The 21,212-nt window shown below is 39.2% G+C and overlaps 1 protein-coding gene across 5 annotated transcripts in view; it reads right to left on the reverse strand.

Moving 5' to 3' along the window:
• CNTNAP5 (contactin associated protein family member 5) overlaps positions 1–21,212 on the reverse strand; it is an 884,209-nt gene that overhangs the window by 40,181 nt on the left and 822,816 nt on the right. For all 5 annotated transcript variants that reach the window (XM_055262660.1, XM_055262659.1, XM_055262661.1 and 2 more), the window contains exons 20-21: positions 16,923–17,053; positions 12,277–12,364 (exon numbers count right to left, since the gene is read on the reverse strand). In XM_055262660.1, the coding sequence (XP_055118635.1) occupies positions 12,277–12,364; positions 16,923–17,053 (219 nt within the window). The remainder of the gene's footprint in view (positions 1–12,276; positions 12,365–16,922; positions 17,054–21,212) is intronic.

The following is a 21,212-nucleotide window of genomic DNA, read 5'->3' on the forward strand; positions in this document are numbered from 1 at the left end:
CTGTGCTGGCTTTCCTAAGACTGCTTCAATTTTAGGACCTATAATCCCACATCCCTGGGAATCCCTCTGTTTTGAGTAGACTAGTATGACTGGTCACACTAGTAGGGATCCTAAAATCGGGAATAGGAGTGCAAGCATTTCCCCGTTGAATTGAAAACATGTCTACCACCTGTGATGCATTACTAATCAGAAGAAGTGTATTATGAAACACATAGAAGCATAGACAGAGCACAAAGCCTCGTGTTTCAAAGTGGGAGTGATAAGAATATTGATGACAAAATGTTCCTGCCTTTAAGGACCACACTTTTCCCAAGGAAGCAGCTACATACACAGATAAGAAACACAAGTCAGGCAATCATAAAAAATTCAAGGCTGGGAGAGATCTGTCCCATGCAGCTGTGGACTACTGTGGACATCGCCACAGTGAAGGCCCCCAACTGGACTCTCCCCACAGCAATCCAATCCACTTATCTTCCCCCTGTTCTTGATGATAGAGATTTCTCAAATCCAGAAGCAGCTGAGCAGGACTGGAGAGTTGGCTCAAAGGAAGAGGGTAAGGTATCAGCTTTATAATCCATTGTAACTTATGCCCCAAGTCAGTAAACTCAGGCTCAGGCCAGACCAGAACGATTTTATTTCCCTCTGCAATGACTGGAAAAAGCTGCTCTAATTTTCTTTCCTCTTGTCCTCTCCATTCCTGCCCTGGGTACTCTGCCACCCACCTACCCAGTGAATTACCCAAATCTTCCAATTCTTATTTTACAAACTGCACCTGCACCTGCTCCCCAGTTCCATTGCTATCTCTTTCATATCCAAAGGATAGGCATTAGCATAGCCTGCACACCAGTCTCTCTTTCCTCTATCTTGCTTGTTACTAACAAGAGAGGCTGATAACAGCAGCCCTGACCACGAGAGCTCCCTTCCATGCTCTCTCCTGTTTGCATAGTAGATTCCGAAATCCTTTGCAGAGCACTGGATGTCCTCTGTAATATTCTCCCAATGGACTGTTCTTGTTTCCCTTGCCTCCCTCTACTCTGCTGCATGTATGAAACCCTCTCAGATGGCCTATTTACTGTTCCTATCCTACTATCTTTGTCTTCCTACAGTCTTACCTGGTTCACACCATTCCTCCTTCCTGGAATGTACTCCATCTATTGAGGTCAAACCTTTGCTTCAGGACTAACTAAGGTCAAGGTGATCTTCCACACAATAACATTCTGGGTCATCTCAGCTAGAAATGGTTTCTCACACTCAATCTGTAAGCACTTATCAAAACTATTCATATCCTAATTAAATAAATGTCTTATCCTCACAGATACTTGTTTTATCACTTTAGGAACAAAGATCCATAGGCTTTACTTCTTTAATGTTTTCATATTTTCTCTTATTATATCACCTTGTATATAATAGGTATTCAATAATGCATTCAATGAATTATCTACAAATAATGCTAGGGAGCAATTTACTAATTCCAAATATTTGTATAATGTTTATCTTTTATGGGAGGCATGCTCTATGCAAGGCTTATATTCTATGGAATCATTTTGAAGAAAACGGTAAGAAAATAAATGAGAAAAATAAAGCATATATTCAAGTCTTATATATGATTGATTAGAGTTGATTAGAGTAGGCAGCAGTTGATTTTAAGGGAATGAACTAAAACTAGAAATTTCCTAGGTAGAATGATTTACTTATTTATTTTCCTCACTAAGAAGCAGGCCATGTGACTCTTTACCAAGAAAAAGGCAAAGACCTTTAGAAGATTAGCCACAAGACCCTAGCTCTGACACTGATCACTGGCAATGATAATTGTGGAAGTGTAAAGGAAAAATCCACAGATTCAGGTCAAATCATTCTTAGAAATGGATAAATGACATATACAATCATTACTAAGTGACAATGAGCTTTATGTTATGTTAATCTGTTTTAAAACTCAATTTATTATCATTAATGGCATCCTGCAAAAATAAAATCTTGGTAGACTAAATGAGTAACCAGTGGCCACACAACACTCCTTGAGCCTGGATTCCCTTGCCTTCTGTGTGGGAAAGCATCTAGAATTCTAATCTGTTCTTGTTCCACTTGTTTCTTTCAGCTTCTGGCCAATACAGTGCTTCTATTCTCACCAAGCTTCAGAGAGGTCCCTACAAGGCTGCTGCAGGGAGTTCATTACTCTTAGCTCGGATCCTTTTTACTTCATTACCTTGTCAACATTGACATTTATAACACTGGCCCAGATTCCCCAGGCAAAGGGCAAACAAATCAATAGCAGAGCCATCGGCAAGGAAGAGGGATATCAGGCAAAGAAAATCAATAGGCAGCATGGTTGTATGATCTTATTAACTGTAGCTGCTGTTTTCAAATACCACTAAGCGCCAGACACTTCACAGGCATTATCTCATATCTTCAAAACAAATAAATAAAGCAAGTGTTACTACTCCTGCTTTACAGATGAGGAAACCAAGGCTCAGAGAGGTGATGTTAGTCATGACAGAGCTAAGAAGCAACTTTTCTATGGTTTGAGCTCAGCACTGTCTGACTCCCAACCCATTCATTTCCAATCTCACTACCACACACACTCGTGAGAAAAATACATTGTAAGAGGAAGCTGGAGATACTCATCCAAGTCTGGGAGGCAGCTAGCTGCACGATATTAGGCCCAGTCATGGGTAGTATGATAACCCTTCAGGTAACCACAGTTCTAATATTTATACATTATACGTATATGTGTGTGCGTGCATGTGCCTGTGTGTGTTTTCCTTCAACATACATTATAGAACATGTAATATGTGTCTGCCAATACAGTAGCAGGGAAGATAAAACCATAAATGAGGCTGGGGTCCTGTCTTTGGAACCACATGACTACCCCATGCTGAGAAGTGGAGAGGGATAGTGGTAATTCCTGCGGTCTTTAAGCATCGGACTAGATTTGATGATTTTAAGCTGGACTGACTCACAAAGTATCACATGATTATAACCCATCAGAGGCAGCTTGATTCCTGAGAAAATAAGTTTAAATAATTTCAGGTGGGTTTTGGCCTCGTTAACTCTTTTCAGATGATTTTATGAAAAGTATGATTGGCCAGGTGTGGTGGCTCACGCCTGTAATCCCAGCACTTTGGGAGGCCGAGATGAGCAGATTACTGGAGGTCAGGAGTTTGAGATCAGCCTGGCCAACATGGTGAAACCCCATCTCTACTAAAAATACAAAAATTAGCCTGGCTAGGTGGCACGCACCTGTAATCCCAGCTACTTGGGAGGCTGGGACAGGAGAATAGCTTGAATTCGAGAGGCAGAGGTTGCAGTGAGCGGAGATTGCACCTGGGTGACAGAGTGAGACTGCGTCTCCAAAAAAAAAAGAACAACAAATGAAAAAAATTAAAAAGTAAATATTGTCCACACCACTGCCTCCACCGTTTACCAATCATCAATTAAAGTAATGTCGACACCTTGCCTTATCCATTCATTCCCTTAGAGTGGGAGAGAAGAGTAAAATTTAAGCTTTGTTATGTGAAGACTAGAATACCTTTAGCTGGAAGGCAATTGGAGTCCAAAAGGAAAAATGCTAGGTTAGTTGATGTGGCTTCTTATATTATTATTATACTGGTGTTACAAACCTTACTGAGCTGTTATTAAATGTCAGGCATCATCCTAGGCACATCATTTGCATTACCACAAGATTTTCTGAATTATAATTGTTATAATAACATGTATCTGTGTTCTAATTGAGAAGACTGAAGTTTGGAATATTTAGTAATTTGTCCAGGTCACATTAGTCAGTGGTGAAGTCATAATTTGAACCTAGAGCTGATTCCAAAGCCTGACTTACACGAAATGTGCCATTCTCTCTCCATGATTAAAGACTCCCTCACTCTATCTCTACTTTTAAGCCCATTAAGTCCAAAAAGACAAACTTTTGATGCAGAGCTTCTCAGAAGAAAATTGAACTGTGCATTGTGTGAAATACTTCATATCATTCCTTAAAAACCAAACTGTGGCAGGATTTATTAGGAGTGCGGAATCCAGACACTTACTGGTTATGTGATATTGAGAAAGTCACTGAACCTCTATGACTCAATTTTCTCATGTATAAAAGTAGAAATAAGAATGATACTTATCTCCCTGGGTAATGACCAGGGGAAAAATAAATTAACATAAAGAACGAGTTTAGACTTATTATACAGAAAGATATTATCAAATAATAATACTAACAGTAACTACTAGTTTTATGATACTATTGGTATTAGCATGCTATAAATATTATACCATTTTTAGTATTATTATTTTGTAACAGGGAAGAAAACCTAATATTTAGCATAGCCTACACGGGATACTTCAAAACCTTGAAAAACTTTAATACTACCAACAGACCCCACCCAAATAACTTTCCTTTGAAAGAATTAATTTTTAAGATAAGCAAGATCTTTAGAACAAGGACAGAATTTTTGCTATTATGTTTGTTTGTGTCACACATTGTGTGGCCATAGTAATGCTCAACAGATTTTGCTTGAGGAGAAGTAATTTGAAATTTATATCAATAAGAGTTATGTCATGTGACTTCTGGGCCACCACACAAAACATCCTGTGCTATCACAGTCAGGCAAAGATGTGTAATGTCTGGCGTTTCCTTGAAGTCCACCTCTTTTAGAAGGAGATTACTAACAGCTCCTCCCAGCTGAAGACAGTCTGCATTTGGAAATAACATATCATTGATATTTTTGCTTCATTCATTTTTTTAGTCACTAGTATAGACAGAGCAGGCAAGTGACGATATAAAATGAGTAACTCAAGGGCATGCTATTCATAGAGTGGTTTCACTCTTAGAAAAAACAGACAACTTTTACAGAGCAGTGCAGAGCATGGAGCAGGCTGGCACTGCTATCATGAGGTGATTCATTTAACACACAGAAATAAAATTGCATCTTAAATCAGAAGATAACACACATTCCTGTTGCATGAGGAGACACTAAATCATCTATTGAATGTATCTGTGGGGAAAAAATGTAACTTGTTATTATAAAAGGAAAAAAATAACAAAAATCCCATCTAACCCAGTTGCAATTCAATGCTGGTTATCTACAAAGTAGAAAATATAAGACACGAGTATTTGGCAAGTTAGGATGATTATTACATCTGATATTTCAGGATGCTCTAAAACACACCATTTATTTCATGATGCAGAAGATCAGATTAGATTAACGAATCTAAAATACTGTATTACCCAAAGAGACAGTATCATCAAAAATTATCTGGACACAATATAAAACAATTACACACAATGTTAGGATTTGAGTCTGAAAGAGGCTGTGGTTTGGAGATTTAGTATTTACTAAAGAACTATGTATGACCATAAACAAAATGAAATATAATTTGAGAAGCCTATGCATTTAAAATAATCTTTTAGAGGAATCACTTTGGAAGCTATAAACTTGTTCTAAAAAAGATTACATGCATTTTTTTATTAATAGAGCATAGTTCAACTATTATTTTTCCTACTACAACATATTTGAACTGTTGATGCACACTGGCACAATCCTTTCCCCAAATCAGCCACAATTCCTAGCCCATGGCTATAACTGCACCCTCTTCTCTCCTCTTAAAAGAGGGAGAGCAAAATGCAAAAGAGAAAAAGAGGTGGCATTACGGGATCATTGTTGATTTTTCTTTCTCTGGTAAGAACAGCTCAACTTGCTTCTGAGAAGTGGCCTTTCCCTGTTATCAACCCATGCAATTAACATTGAACTAACTCCACTCTCTTCATAGCCATAGCTGGGTGAATAATTGGGCCATGGCCATGCAGTAGATCCCAGTCACCTGAACACTGCCATGGTCTGGTATTGGTCCTTGAAAACTCAATCCCATGACTTAACATAAAGAAAGTTTTCTGGAACTTTTAAAAGTGGGAGGTTTTCCTTCCACATGGAATGTTGAACTGCTCCTACTTAAACCTGGAGTTGATGATTTCACCTTCATTACCACTGAAATCTCGCCTGCAAATGAAGCACCTCCAAGAGGTAAGCGGTCAAATGTGGAGTGAGAAACAGACTGGAAAAACCCGAATCATAATATTTGAGATTCTGAAGCCAGCTGTACCTGAAGCAGACCTTACACATTGAAACTTCTGTTTTCACCAACTATTATTTTCTTTTTTGTTGTTATTGTTGAAGCTGGTATGAGTTTGATTCACCCTTGAAACAGTGCTAATTGATAATGAGTCACACTAGATTCTGCATGACTCACCATGGTTCAGAATTGCTCTTTGGAGCACAGCTGAGAACCTCCCTGGAAGTTACACTTACAGTCACCTTGACAGACAGATTAACAAAAAAGAAAACAGAAAAAAAAAAAAAACCACTCACAGTTCTCTTTTATGTTTCTACAATCTTGAAAATAAAAAAAAAAATAAGCAAACTTTTCTTGAGTATATGCTAAATACCAAGTATTTTGCATATAATGTTTCAAGAAATACACAGCTCTGTGAATTAATTAAATGAATTAAGTATTACTATCCTCATTTTACCAATAAGGAACCATAAACAGGTTAGATAAATTCACCAAGGTCACACAATGTTTCACTACGTGAGAGGTGCAAATATGGGTCAATTTGTCTCCAAAAAGCTGAGCACCTTCCACTCTGGAATGTTGCCTCCTAGTTTAGCAATGACTCCCAGATTTGAATCATAAGAAGGCTCTGCGTCCAAAATCAAAAAGGAATTAGAGTACAGTCTTCCAAAGTGAGCATTTTGAAGTACACACCTTTTATTTATATGTGTAAATTCTTCTGTGCTTTCTATAAATGGCAGCCGTAACTCACCCTCTGCAAGATGCTTGTAAAGTGATTTTACGTGAAAGCATTCAGGGTATTCATTCAATGATACTGTAATGTTGGACAAGACACAGTAGGCTCAAAGTTTAAACCTGAGGGATTGGGGAGAATTAAAGAACCCTGTTCTATAGATGCAATCAGTACTCATTTTAACACGTCAAAATCATGTGTAAGTGCTCACAGATAGCTCTGCAATTTACAGATTAGCTGTAAATTTTATGCATCTTGAGAAGAAATTCTTTCAATTTCTGTATTTTTTTTTGAGGCAAGTAAATATTGAAATCTAGGTGGGCAAACAGCCATTGGAACAGAAGAATAATGCCTCTGTCAGGTGGGAGCTTTGGCCTATCAAACTGGCAAGTAGGAGATTAATAAACGTTGGTTGCATAAAAAAATAATGCTATCACCATGCCATGTGTGCAAATGCCATTTTAATGTCTCTTCAGAATTTGGTAGCAACAGTTTAAAGGCAGTACTATAATTCTTTTCCACCTAAACTTTAACCTGTTTCCATATTTTTAAAAAGTAGCTACTTCTTAATTCTGCAGACTGGCAAGAAGTCTTCTCTCAGAATAGATAATAATAATAACTTAACTCTTAATTTCACCAAACAATAGTAGCTTTTGTTTTGAAATCAAATTTGCTGGATATATTTTAGAAGAGTAAAGAAGAGGACATCAGGACCAGAAAAAAAAAATTAAAAACAAAAAGGCAGAGTTTCTTTTAGAAGTTTCAAGTTTTTTCAATTCCTACATCTGCCTGGTTGTCTATGCTCTTGTGACAGGGCCAAGTTAAACAGAGACTTAGAAATAACAGTGATAAAGCACACTATGTTTGAATCTGAGGCATAAACATCTATATTTCAAATGAAATAAGTAAGTTTCCAGAAACATTATCTCTTCCAAATGGATTACTTCCCTAAATATGTGTTCTCTCTCTCTTTTAATGTTATTTTTCTTAAATTCACTGATGCAATAGGCCACAACCAAGTAATCTCTCTTGAAAGTTAAGAAATGTCAGTAAACCAAAGAATAAACCTTGCAATATCCCATAACTTGATGGATTTGAGCATCAACATTCTTAGAGAACCAACAGTGAAGTTTTAATGTACACAATTATATCTGCTATTTTTCATGGGTCAGTATCTACATCATGGGGACCTTCAGGAAACAAACAAGCAAACAAACAAAAAAAACTGCTTTATTTATAACAGTATCTGTAGCACCATGGCTGGTATAGAGTATGTACTAAACCACTGTCCTCTTTAATAAGGAATTGCGCCTTTCTCAGACAAAAAGAAAATTAACAAACTTGCTTTAGCTTTGCAATGAAATGCTACCGATGGTACTGAAGAAAACTGAGACATTAGATTTACTACGTATGTTTTCTTTTCGTATCTATCATGAAAAATGCTTTCTAGTATTTGATTTACAGTTGGAAATGTCCTACAAAGCAATCTTTTCTAAAATTGTGAAGTTCAGTTGCATTCATCATTAATTCCATGCAGCCATTTTTACCATCTCTACCTTTTTCTCCATCCCTACTCTACTCTATTTCTGAGTAGGTTTCCTTGTTCCAAAGGTCCCCCAGGATTAGTGTCCTTTCTAAATAATAAGGCTGGATGTTCATATTGTCTCCCTTTACCTTCTGTTAGGGAACTTTCATAGACCAGAGTGTTGAGGTTAAGTGTTGGTCCAAATCCTTCCATCTGTTCAACGGCAGTTCAAACGGGAAGGCAGCCCAGTAGGCAGATATCTCCCATCCTTAGAACAATGATGACATTTTATTGGGTATTTGATATGGTTTGTATCTGTGTCCTCACTCAAATCTCATGTTGAATTGTAATCCCTAATGTTGGAGGTAGGACCTGGTGAGTAGTGATTGGCTCATGAGGGAGGATTTCTCATGAATGGTTTACTACCATCCTCTTGTTGATGTCCTTGTGATGGTGAGTGAGTTGGTGAGATATAATTGTTTAAAATTGTGTGGCACCTTCCTCCTCGCTCTTCTTCTTGCTCTGACCATGTGACATGCCTGCTCCTCTTTTGTCTTCTGCCATGACTTTAAGATTCTTGAGGCTTTCCAGAAGCTGAGCAGATGCCAGCATCATGCTTCTTAAACAGCTTGTAGAACGATGTCAATTAAACATTTTTTCTTTATAAATTACCTGGTCTTAAGGATTTACGGCACTGCCAAAATGGACTAATACAGTATTCCTCCTCAATCTTAACAGGTCTTTTCTACCTGATAATTACAAAGCACCAGAAATAAAATAACAAGTTGTCTGTAGTATCTCGCTTTAAAGTTTCAATTCACCAGCCTTATTGTTGGCTTAGCTAAACGTGTGAAGGGTCATATGAATGCTATACACAGTGGTAAGATTTAATGAGGATTTTTTTTTCATTTTTAACAAGAGGATATTATTGGAACTTCCATTACACAGAGCAGGGGCCATGAAAAAGGTCTGGGCTTTGTGGTCCGTAAGCCCAAATTTTCCCTCTTTCCAAGGGTGTTTTAATTTGGTTAATGATATTAATAGTAACAACATTTCTGCTAAGACTTCAACCAGAAGACTGATCTCATTGAGGTATGGAGCTCAAATTTATATTTCTTCTCTGTTCAGAAAAAAAAAAAGTGATAAATTAAAATTGTCCTAAATTGGTAGTACCTCCTGGCACTTGACAGAAGTTAAAAAAAAAATCTTATTTTGAGGAAAGTGTCTTAATTTTTGATCCTTAGAGTTGTCACAAATTAACTGTAATCAATATGAACAAACACACATGCACGCACGCGCACACACACACACACACACACAGCATAAGGAAACAAGCTACCACAGGAAAAATTTAGAAGACAGCTAGTAAGAGACTGGGACCCTCACAGACTTCAGATGTTGGAATTATCAGAGACAAAATGTTCAATAACTATTAATGAAATGCCTAAATACATAAAAAGATGGAAACAAACAAAAGAACGGAGACAACAAATTATCTTTATTAATAGCCATGCTTCAAAAAGAACAAAATATTATTTTTAGAAATGAAAGATAAAATCAATAAGAAATGATTCATTGAACGGGATTAGGCCTAAATAAGGAGAGGACTAGTGAATGTGATGCTAAAGCCAAATGAATTGCCCGGAATGCAAGATGTTATATCAAAGAATGAAAGCTATAAAAAGAGGATAAGAAATATGATGATAGAATTAGCAAGTCTAAGTTCATATAATTTATATCTAAAAGAATTGAGTAGATAGAATAGAAGGAACTAAGATTTGACATGCTGAGAATTTTCAAGAACTAATGAACGGATACATATGAATAATAAATAGGAATTAGATACGTAGATACATATGACATAGTGAACAGGAAACACAAAAATATCAAGTAAGATACTTTAAAAAGAAATCTACAAGCAGACACCTGATGACAAAACTGCAAAATATCAAAGAAAAAGGGATGACTTTAAATCAACTTGTAGGTGGTAGGCACAGAGGTGGTCAGAGCACCTTCAAAAGCAGGACAGATGGTCAGCAGACTTCTTGGTAGCAACCAGGGAAGCCAGAAAACAAGAGGACACTGATGTGCCAGTGAGTCTTTGAAACTGGCTCTTCAGTAGGAAGAGGAGGGAAAGTCCTGGCTTTTAGCATTTCTGATATCCACACTGTAAACCCTCCTACTACAGCTGATTTCAAGCTGGCATCCTGCAACCATTGAAGGATGCAGAGCTGGGGAGAGACGTGTATACCTGGAGCTTAAAGGCCAGTGCCCCTGGCTCCATCACAACTCTGACTGATTTCTCAACATCTGAGGGAAAATGTTCTTCAATATTGCATTGAAGATCTAGCAAAATTATCTTCCAAGATTAAAGGTAAAATAAAAACCTTTTGTTCATGAAAAGAAAAAAATATATATATGTGTGTGTGTATATATATATATATATATATATACACACACATAATGAAGGGAACCTTAAACAGAAAATAATTCAAAAGAGTTTAGTTAAAAAGAAGAAAATAAAGCCTGGCAGAAGATAGAAAAGTCTGAGATAAAGGAAGAAATGAGGAATATATAAACTAGTGTCTATATTAATAAATCAAAAATAAGCAGTATCTAAAAAATATAAAAATGATTATTATTAGGAGGGTGAATGGAATCAGAAATAAACTCAATCAGGGATCAGTGTTGATTGGTTCTTCCAACTGCTATTTGGGGAACTAAAATGGACATTTTTTTGACCCTACTGCAGCTAGGTTTCTGGATCAACATTACATCTGGAAATTAGAAACCTTTTATGAAGCTTGAGGGCTGTAGCAGGAATCATTTTTATGCCTTTTCAGCTCTTTCTACTGGCAAGCAAAAGCAGGGGCCTGTGATGCCTTCTCCACAGCCATTTTTCAGATACCTCCTCCTTCTACTTGTGAATTTGCATACAGTATGGGGCACGAGGAAGCCATTCCAAAAGACCCCAAAAAGAACCCACACTGTAAGTACTACAACAATTTTGTAAGCAACTAACTTACGTGTTAACTGTATTTCTGCTTACCATGCATTGAGTTATTAATGTTTTCTGCACTGTACTGTGATAGAGAGAGACAGTCAGAAAGAATATGATAGAATCACAGGAAAAGTTGGATATATAAGAAATAGGGTAGCAGAAACAAAATTCAACTGTACAAGTAGCCCCACAATGTAAAAGGACTTACATTTGCCATTATAAAAAAAAAAAATGGATGGACAGATTGGGTATAAAAAATAAAATCTAACAGTATGTTCTTTACAAGATCACCTACAAAGCTGAAAGAAAAGGAAAAATTGAAAGAAAAAGAATGAGAAAAGAGGCCAGGAAAACACTAAGTTAAGCAAAGTTGTAATAGGCATATTAATAATAGGCAAGATAAATTTAAGCACAAAAAGACATTACTAAAGTTTTAAAAGATCACTTAAGTGTAATAAAATGTTCACTTCATCAAGTAGATAAAAAATTTCCATCTTGCATGCATGTAATGAATACTCTCATCATATATAAAGTGAAAATTGACAGAACTTCCAATAGAAAAAAAAAGATTCACTATTATAGTAGGAAATTACAATGCCTTTAAAATTTTTGATGAACTATTGGTTGTTCAAATCCTTAATTTATGCACTCATACATTTAAGTTAAAATTAAGTAAAACTTAAAAATACATTTTAAAATTAAGTAAAAATTTAAGTATTCTGCTAAATTACTTTAGTATTTCACCTCTTGCAAATTTTTATAGATAGAAACGCAGTGCCTATTTCTGCCACAGATACATCTTGGCATTTTCTGAATAAGAAATCTTGGTTTCAGATCTCAGATATTATGGGAGCAAAAGGCTCCAGACTTGAATCCTTAAACACCCTAATGAAAATTATGTATTCACTTATTTTAATAAAGCCCACTGGAAAGGTATGAACTAGAACAACATACCTGTGACTTTGCCCAAGGTGAGTGACCTTATAACCCTGAACTCTACTTCTGGAGAGAAGTTATAACTGAGTCGAAGTTGCTGGTCCATCTGCAGGAAAACAGAAAACAAAGGCACATCAGCAGAGGTCTGCAGGTAAGAAGCATAAAACGATCCCATCTGGAAATAGCTTGAAAAAAATGCACACAGAGAGCAGACCCTCCTCTGAGATTTTCTTTCAGGAGAGATTAGACAGGTCTCGCTAATTTGCCCACAATGCACATAAAATACCCCTTTCTTTCTTCTTTGTGAAATAAGGGCTTTCACAAAAGTCTTCTCCCTGGGAAATTGTATACAGCATTTTACAGGTATTTATCTCCCTACAGAGATTTTCTCACCAAATTCTTTGCTGCAAACAAGCGAACAAATGAAACCTGCTCAGGAACTTGCTGTGCAAGATTAACATTAATAGGAGGCAGGAACTCATTTTCCATTTCTCCCCCTGTCTCTCAGTTTGTCCTTAGGGCCACCACTGCCCCCTTCTTCCATAATTCTGACCTGGTCTCATTTAGGTGTGGGCAGAGAGCTTTTCCTGGGCAAGGATTGCAGTTTGACAAAACATGTGGTCCTGGGGAGGAGAGGGTAGCTGAACAGTTAGTTGCAACCAACATGGACGGTTGATAATCCCATCTTGCAGGGGTGAGCAAAATCCACAACTGGGACTTTAATAGGACTTTATTTCTATGACCATCCTTTAGAGATCCCTCCTTACTTCCCCCATTGCTAATTCCAGCCCCATCTGTTCAGTCCCTTTCCCATTTCTAGGCAGCCCTCCCCATTCATTCTCACTTTTTCAGGCTAGCCATATCCTACTGGTTTCTTCCAGGCTCTACTCTGACTATGCATATGATTCTATTCCTGGAAAGAATCCTCATTATTTTACAGTTCACCTGTAAGAAGAGGAGACTAAGGTCACATTGGCCATGTGCCTGACTTTGCACAGCTTGAGTGCAACCCACTAGGGACTCATACATCGTCCTCCCATCTCCCCTGCCACGACTTTCCTTTGGCACATCTGCTCAGAATGAACCTCCTCTGTTCTCAGGCAACTTACATTCTAGAGGAGGGAGATAGGACAGAAAATTTGATAAGTAAATACATTGTATTGGAAGTTAAGTGCTGAGAGAAAAAAATAATGCAGACAAGGACAAGGGAGAGTGTAGGGTTGAAGTCAAGGAAATAGGTTGCTCTATTAAATAAGCTGATCAGAGATGGCCTCAATGAGAATGACCTTTTGAATCATTTGAGTCCAGAAGGAAGTACAAGAACTGGACATGCGTACATATAAAGAATAGCATTCTAGGCAAAGCAGTAAGTCCAAGGGCTCTGCAAATAGCAAGGAGGCCAGAGTGGCACAACTAGAGTTCCAGAGGGCATATAATTAAATGAGGTTAGAGAAGCAACCAGAAAGGCAGCAGGGATGTCAGATCATGGAGAACTTATAAGCCACTGGAAGACCTTTGACTTTTTCTCTGGACAAGAAAGGAAACCATTGACAGTGTTTGGACAGAAGAATGCCAGGATCTGACTATTCCTTCACCAGGATCACTCTGACTGCTGTGTTGAGGATAGACAACTGGGGAACCTAAAGAAGAGCAGGGAGATGTCAATCAAAAGGCAACCGTAAACAGTGATAATCCAAGCAAAGGACAAGGGTGGCTTGGGGAAAGGTAGATGCTGTTGATCCAGGAGATGCTGCATGTAAGAGAAAGAGAGATAAAAGGAGAATACCACAATTTTGAGACTGTGAACTTGAAAAATGAAGCTGCCACTAACTGGGATGTGCTTGTAGGGGATGAGGTCATTGTTTCAGGAGAACTACCTAATAAGTCAGTATTTTTTTTTTTTTTTTTTTCAGACAGAGTCTGGCTCTGTCATCCAAGCTGGAGTGCAGTGGTGCAATCTCGGCTCACTGCAACCTCTGCCTCCCAGGTTCACGCCATTCTCCTGCCTCAGCCTCCTGAGTAGCTGGGACTACAGGTGCCCACCACTAAGCCTGGCTAATTTTTTGTATTTTTAGTAGAGGCAGGGTTTCACCATGTTAGCCAGGATGGTCTCGATCTCCTGACCTCGTGATCTGCCCGCCTCGGCCTCCCAAAGTGCTGGGATTACAGGCATGAGCCACCGCGCCTGACCCTATTAAGTCAATGTTAACTATTAACTTAAATATTCCGATGCCTAACAGACATTCATATAGATATGCCCAGTGGCTAGTTGGTATAAGGTCTGGAATCCAGGGACAGGATTAGTGTTAGATACACATTCAGGACTGATTCATTGGCATGTACATGAAATTTAAAGATGTGAGATGGAATGAGATGAGTATGGAGTGAGTATAGATCAAAAGCAGAAGTTGGAGTCCTTGGGCGTTCTGATGGGTAGAGTTTTGAGAGATGATGGGAAACCAACGAAAGAGACAAGAAAGAGCAACTAACACAGGCAGAAGGATCAACAGGTGATAGTTGTATCCTGCAAGCAATAAAGACTTAGGTCAACTTGCAAGAATAGGAAGGAATCCCTATGTCAGTTGCCAGTGAGAGGACAAGGAAAAATAACACTGAGACATGACAACTGGATTTTGCAAGGTAAGCACATTGATGCCTTGAGAAGTACAGTTTTTCTGAAGCACAGAGACAAAACCTTTTCAGTATGGGTATAAGAAAAAGGTAGGGAAAATTTGAAAAACAAGCATATAGACAACATTTCCAAAAATTCGGGCAAGAAAATGACAAAGAGAATGGAACACTGTAAGAAGTCAGATAAAAGAAAGGTTTCCTCTCTTTACCCAGAGATCTGCTGGCTTGTTTGCTTGTTTAGCTATTGTTGTCTTTGTATATTAGTTCTTAATGCATGTAATAATTATTTGTTTAGGCTTTGGGGAGCCATTCAGTAGAGCTGGAATAAATGATGAAAGGGAGGGAGGAAGGAGAATGCTAGAGTGATTTTCTTCAGTAGGATATCAGATCTGGCCCACAGGTAGTAAGGTCAGGCCTTAGCTAGAACCATGAACTATTCAGGAGGGAGAGAGAGTGCAAACACACATGTGGTAGGTAGGTAATGTGCTCGAGAATGTGCGGATATTCTCTTCTGAATGTAAGAGTGTAAATTCTTACAAGAAATAAGAAAGCAAAGTCATCCGCTGAGAGTTAAGACAAACTGGCAATTGTTAGCAGTGTAAGCAAAGAGGAGAGAGTGTAAAATGGTCAACCAGGAGAACAGGAGAACAGACAGATTAAAAAACATGGAGTGATTTATGGGCAGATGCAAGGGCTTGCTGAGGGTCATGATTTTAAACGGGATGATCTGGACTCTGTCTATTCTCTGTTGGGCTCTGCCATCATCTGCTGCTGGCCCTTTATATGGAGCCCACTGAGATCTCATGGGGTGCCTCCCCCACAACATGCTTTCAGACAGCTTTAGCCTGCGCTCACACGGACCCTCTTCCTGAGCACTCTCCTCCTCCATGTGGCCAACTCCTACTCATCTTCAAGACTCAGGTTACTCCTAACTTCCTCCAGGAAGTTATTACTGATGCCCAGGTGGGATCAGCATCCTCTTCAGTATCACTTGTGCCTGCTTCCTCCACAGGCCTTCCCACAGCCTATTATGATTTCCTCTTTGCCCATGCGTCTTCCTCACTTTAATGTAGCCCAGGGGTTGGCAAACCTGAGCAGACATTAGTATCACCTGCTGCTTTCCCCCTTCCATAGCCTCCAATGTAATAGATCTGCTGTGGAACCCAAGAATCTGCATTTTTGTTTGTTTGTTTGTTTGTTTGTTTTTTGAGATGGAGTCACTCTGTCTCCCAGGCTGGAGTGCAGTGGTGGGATCTCTGCTCACTGCAACCTCCACTTCCCAGTTTCAAGCAATTCTCCTACCTCAGCCTCCCCAGTAGCTGGGATTACAGGTGTGTGCCACCACGCCTGGCTAATTTTTGTATTTTTAGTATTGACGGGGTTTTGCCATGTTGGCCAGGCTGGTCTCGAACTCCTGACCTTGTGATCCACCTGCCTCGGCCTCCCAAAGTGTTGGGATTACAGGCATGAGCCACTGCACCTAGCCAAGAATCTGTATTTCTTTTTTTCTTTTCATTTTTTTTTTTTTAATGAAGTCTTGCTCTGTCTCCCAGGCTGGAGCTCAGTGGCATGATTTCTGCTCACTGCAACCTCTGCCTTTCAGGTTTAAGCGATTCTCCTGCCTCAGCCTCCTGAGTACCTGGGACTACAAGTGTGTGCCACCACACCCGGCTAATTTTTGTATTTTTAGTAGAGATGGGGTTTCACTATTTTGGCCAGGCTGGTCTCGAACTCCTGACCTCTTGATCTGCCTGCCTCAGCCTCCCAAAGTGCTGGGATTACAGGCGTGAGCCACCACACTTGGCCCAAGAATCTGCATTTCTAACAGGGTCCCAAGTGATGCTGATACTGGTGGGACATGGGAAGCACATCTTGAGAACCACTATCCTAGTTCTTCCAAGTCTGGAGGCAAGTGTGATTTGCAACTATGTTTCCAGCACTAGGCACTACACTGGCATGGGGTAGAAGCTTAGAAAAGTTTGACAGAGTAGCCAAGGCACATTGCCTGAGGCAGGAGAAAGTAAGGAAGGTACCTGAATGGTAAGCTCTCTTCCCTCTCGGTTAATCTTCAAGTGGTGCATCCTTCTGTTAGCAAAGTTATCTGCATCAATGGTGAATACATGGGTTTCTTCCTTGTTTAGGTGATAGCGAACCTGTAAGCTTCCTTGAAAGAAAAATATTAGAAATTAGAATTTAAAGCAGCACCTATAAAATGCAAAGACATGATCAGATTGTCTTTTAATTGATTATTAGGGCCCCAGGTCTTAATCCTTCCATTATTCAATTTTTTAAAATATATTATGTATATTTATCAGTGTCCCTAAAGAAAATTCTGAAGAGAGCTGCAAAATTAGAGAGAGAGAGAGAGAGAGAGAGTGTGTGTGTGTGTGTGTGTGTGTGTGTGTGTGGTGTTATCACAAACCAAAATGCCAGTTTAGAAAATAAAACATCTATTCTGTAATTGGATCATGAAACTTTAATAAGGTAGAGTTAAGATCTTTTCTACTTTCTCTTCAACTCCTACCACTTCCTATTCCTCTCTTTCTTCCTAATTGCTGTCTCCTTTTTATATCTAAGGACTGGAAAGAGAACTCAGTCCTGTTATCACCCGTTGATATATGATGCCCACGATGGGAGTGTGGCCAGATTAGGGCACACTGCCTCACTTTAACCCTTTAGGGCCCTTTAACCCTCTTAACCCTTTACAGCCCATTGGAACATTCAAATTTTATTAGGACTGCGTTTTTCAAACAGCTGTTAGCTATTCCTTGTTGGTTAGGAAATCAGTTTACTGGGTCTCAGTCAGCATTTCTTACAAAATGAAACAGAATTTAGATATATGAGGCTCCCAGGAGACATATTAAAAATAGAAGTGTATCAATTGTGTGTGTGCGTGTGTGTGTGTGTGTGTGTGTGAGAGAGAGAGAGAGAGAGAGAGAGAGAGAGAGAGAGAGAATATTAGCTCACAATGCAAAATGGCAACTTGGGAGACATTTGTTAAGGGAAACAAAATTACAGCCAGATGGGAGGAATAAGTTCTAGTGTTCTATAGCACTGTAGGATGACTAGAGTCAACAAAAGTGTATTGTATGTTGTTTCAGGTAGCTAGAAGGAGAATACTGAATGTTCCCAAAACAAACAAATGATAAATGTGTGAGATAATGGATGTGCTAACTACCCTATCTGATCACTATACATATATGTATTGAAACATCTCTATGTACCATATAAATATATACAAGTATTATATGTCAATTAAAAATAAAATTTAAAAAAGATGTTTGAAAGACACTCTATATTTAAAAATTGCCATGGGGTAATAAGTTGTTGAGCTGCTACTTTATCTCAGACATGGTGACAGGCACTTTTCCTCATTTGATTCTTTCCCCAGTGTCACTGGCTGTGAGAGTTGAGCCAAGCAGCCCAACTGCATGCTGCTTGCTGTCCTTTTCTGTCTGTAGGGGTCATCTGGTCTGGAGTCAGTGGAGTCCCACACACAAAATGGCAGGAGCTCTTCCCTTGGACATATGTGGGAATGGAAAATAACTGGAATTGAGGACCAATGTCATAAGCTGATGGCCATTGGGGAGAAAGGAGTATCTGCTCAAATTTGAGCTGAGAACAACTAAAGTAACTCTTTCTCATCCCCTCAAAGTTTCTCATATTCCCCTGTCCCAAAGAAAAACTCCCTGAACTCTCTCAGCCTGCCAATCTTTCCCAGGCTGCCAACCCAGTAAGGCAAGAGGGTTGTGAGTAACTACCATGTCCCTGAGTGATCCCCAGTCCTCACCCAAGTATTTGAATACTTTTGCGGGGAGAGGGCAGGGACCATTTCAAATATGAGTTGCTACTCACAGAATTTCAGAATACATGCATGTGAAACAATATAATGAAGAATAGAAAAATGTAGTTTGGAGCTATGAGGCCATTGCCTAACACTTCTGAGGCCAGAAGGAGAAGCTCTCTATACCTGGTCCTGGTTTTCCTGGTTCATTCTCTTTCTGTGGTTCTGACCACTGCAGATTTCCAGATATTATTATTTTTGTCATTTTACTGCTTAAAAAGTAATGGCTGCTCCCAACAGCAGCATATTTTGTGCAGACAGGAGCTGGTGGGGGGCGGGTCACTGTGCAGGTCATGGGCAAGGTATCCCTCCTGCCCGTGGCAGGGAAAGGCCCTTCTCGTGCACTGGTGGGCTGCTGGGCAGTGTGCTCTTCCACACTTTTCTAAGAATCTGTGTGTCTTAACATTTAATTCAACCTCATAAAATAAACCAGTGCGTGATAATTACATGCCAGGCATAGTGATCAACCCCCACATTCCTTAAGGCTGTTGAACTCTCTTAACATCTCACTGTTCTGGTATTCATATTCACACACATATTCTTTACATATTTTTCGATTTTTGAAAACACTTTCATTTTATACATGTTTGCTGGCATCCCTCTTGCCACCATTCCTCTTAGGACCTAGTAATCTCAGCAGAGATCCTATCTGCTAAATTATTCTGAAGCTTCCCCCAATATCCAAGTTCGTGATACAAAAAAAACACCTCAGCTAGTTCTTCCAAAGCCATTCAAATACTTCACTCGCCTTCTTAGGAGCTTTGATGCAATCAATGCCTCTTAAAGTATCCCTCCACCCGCGAATGTGATGTTCTGAAACCTCCCACTAACTCATTTCACATGACTCTTGGGGAAGCAAACACACTCCATAACTTTTCAAAGTAAGTTTGACCCCATGAAAGGCTAACTTTTGGAAAGCATATGGGTCAGAGCTTGGGGCTCATTAATCACCTCCCTGAGCATCTTCTTCAGTGGCTTTGTTAGGGAGCTAAGAGACATTTCCACCTCTCCAGCTGTGCACTCCAGTGGTTCAGATCACCATCAGCTTCTTGCCTGGCATTGCCATGTCTGCTTGTCTCTGGAAAATCCTGGGCACAGAGTTATTCCCGCTATCCTCAGGCCTTCCTCTACCCCCTTGGCTTCCTTCATCTGTGAGCTTCCATTTCCTCTGGAGTTTTCTGTCCCCATCCCCTTTCATTAGGTTGACAGCAATGATAGACATTGCAAGTTTATCATTCCACAGACAGTGAATGGACAGAGGGAAGGTGCTGTCCCTAAGTCTAATAAAGCAAAGAATGAATTGAATGTTCTGGCCATGGATGTGATGCAATTTCTCTGACATGCTGTAATGCATTTATTTTCTATTTGGTATCATTTTCTTGTTGTTTATATATTAACATTGCTGCACCATAAAGGACACACATCATTTTTTGTTCATATAAACAGAGATAAGATTTTCACAATGTGGAAATTAACAATAAAACAGATTTGAGCCTTAGCTTAAAATAAAACTTAGTTTAAAAATAAAAGTGGGCTAGGTGTGGTGGCTCACGCCTGTAATCCCAGCACTTTGGGAGGCCAAAGCAGGTGGATCACCTGAGGTCAGGAGTTCGAGACCAGCCTGGCCAACATGGTGAAACCCCGTCTCTACAAAAAATACAAAAATTAGCTGGGCATGGTGGCGCATGCCTGTAATCCCAGCTACTTAGGAGACTGAGGCTGGAGAATTGCTTGAACCCGGGAGGTAAAGGTTGCAGTGAGTGGAGATTGCGCCACTGCACTCCAGCCTGGGCAATAGAGCAAGATTCTGTTTCAAAAACTAATAATAATAGAATAAAATAAATAAAAATAAAGCTAATTTGAGCCATAGTTGCTTCTGGAATAAATATATATTAAAAGGAATAAACTTTTGTCACCAGCAACTACTTTCGAAAAGTTTTAAAGGTCCAATCAATGTTGGAGCACTCAAGTTAGATCTAGCTGCTGCTGCTTCTTCTTCTTCTTCCCTGTATTCAGGCAAAATCATCATATTTATTTATTTATTTATTTATTTTTGAGATGGAGTCTCACTCTGTCACCCTGGCTGGAGTGCGGTGGCACGATCTCGACTCACTGCAACCTCCGTCTCCTGGGTTCAAGTGATTCTCCTGCCTCAGCTTCTCAAGTAGCTGGGATTACAGGCTTGCACCACTACACCCAGCTATTTATTTATTTATTTATGTATTTTTAGTAGACTTGCGGTTTCACCATCTTGGCGAGGCTGCTCTTGAACTCCTGACCTCAGGTGATCTGCCCGTCTCAGCCTCCCAAAGTGCTAAGACTACAGACGTGATCCACCATGTCTGACCAGCATCATTGTTTTTAGAAATAAACAACAGGTATTATAAATGCTGTTTTTCTAACAAATTGAAAAATCTATATTTAAAAAAGTACTTAAACACATGATAAGGAATCCTCTTAAAAGAGCCAATGGTTTATC

The sequence above is a fragment of the Symphalangus syndactylus genome, chromosome 22, assembly GCF_028878055.3.
Source record: "Symphalangus syndactylus isolate Jambi chromosome 22, NHGRI_mSymSyn1-v2.1_pri, whole genome shotgun sequence".
Taxonomy (NCBI): domain Eukaryota; kingdom Metazoa; phylum Chordata; class Mammalia; order Primates; family Hylobatidae; genus Symphalangus; species Symphalangus syndactylus.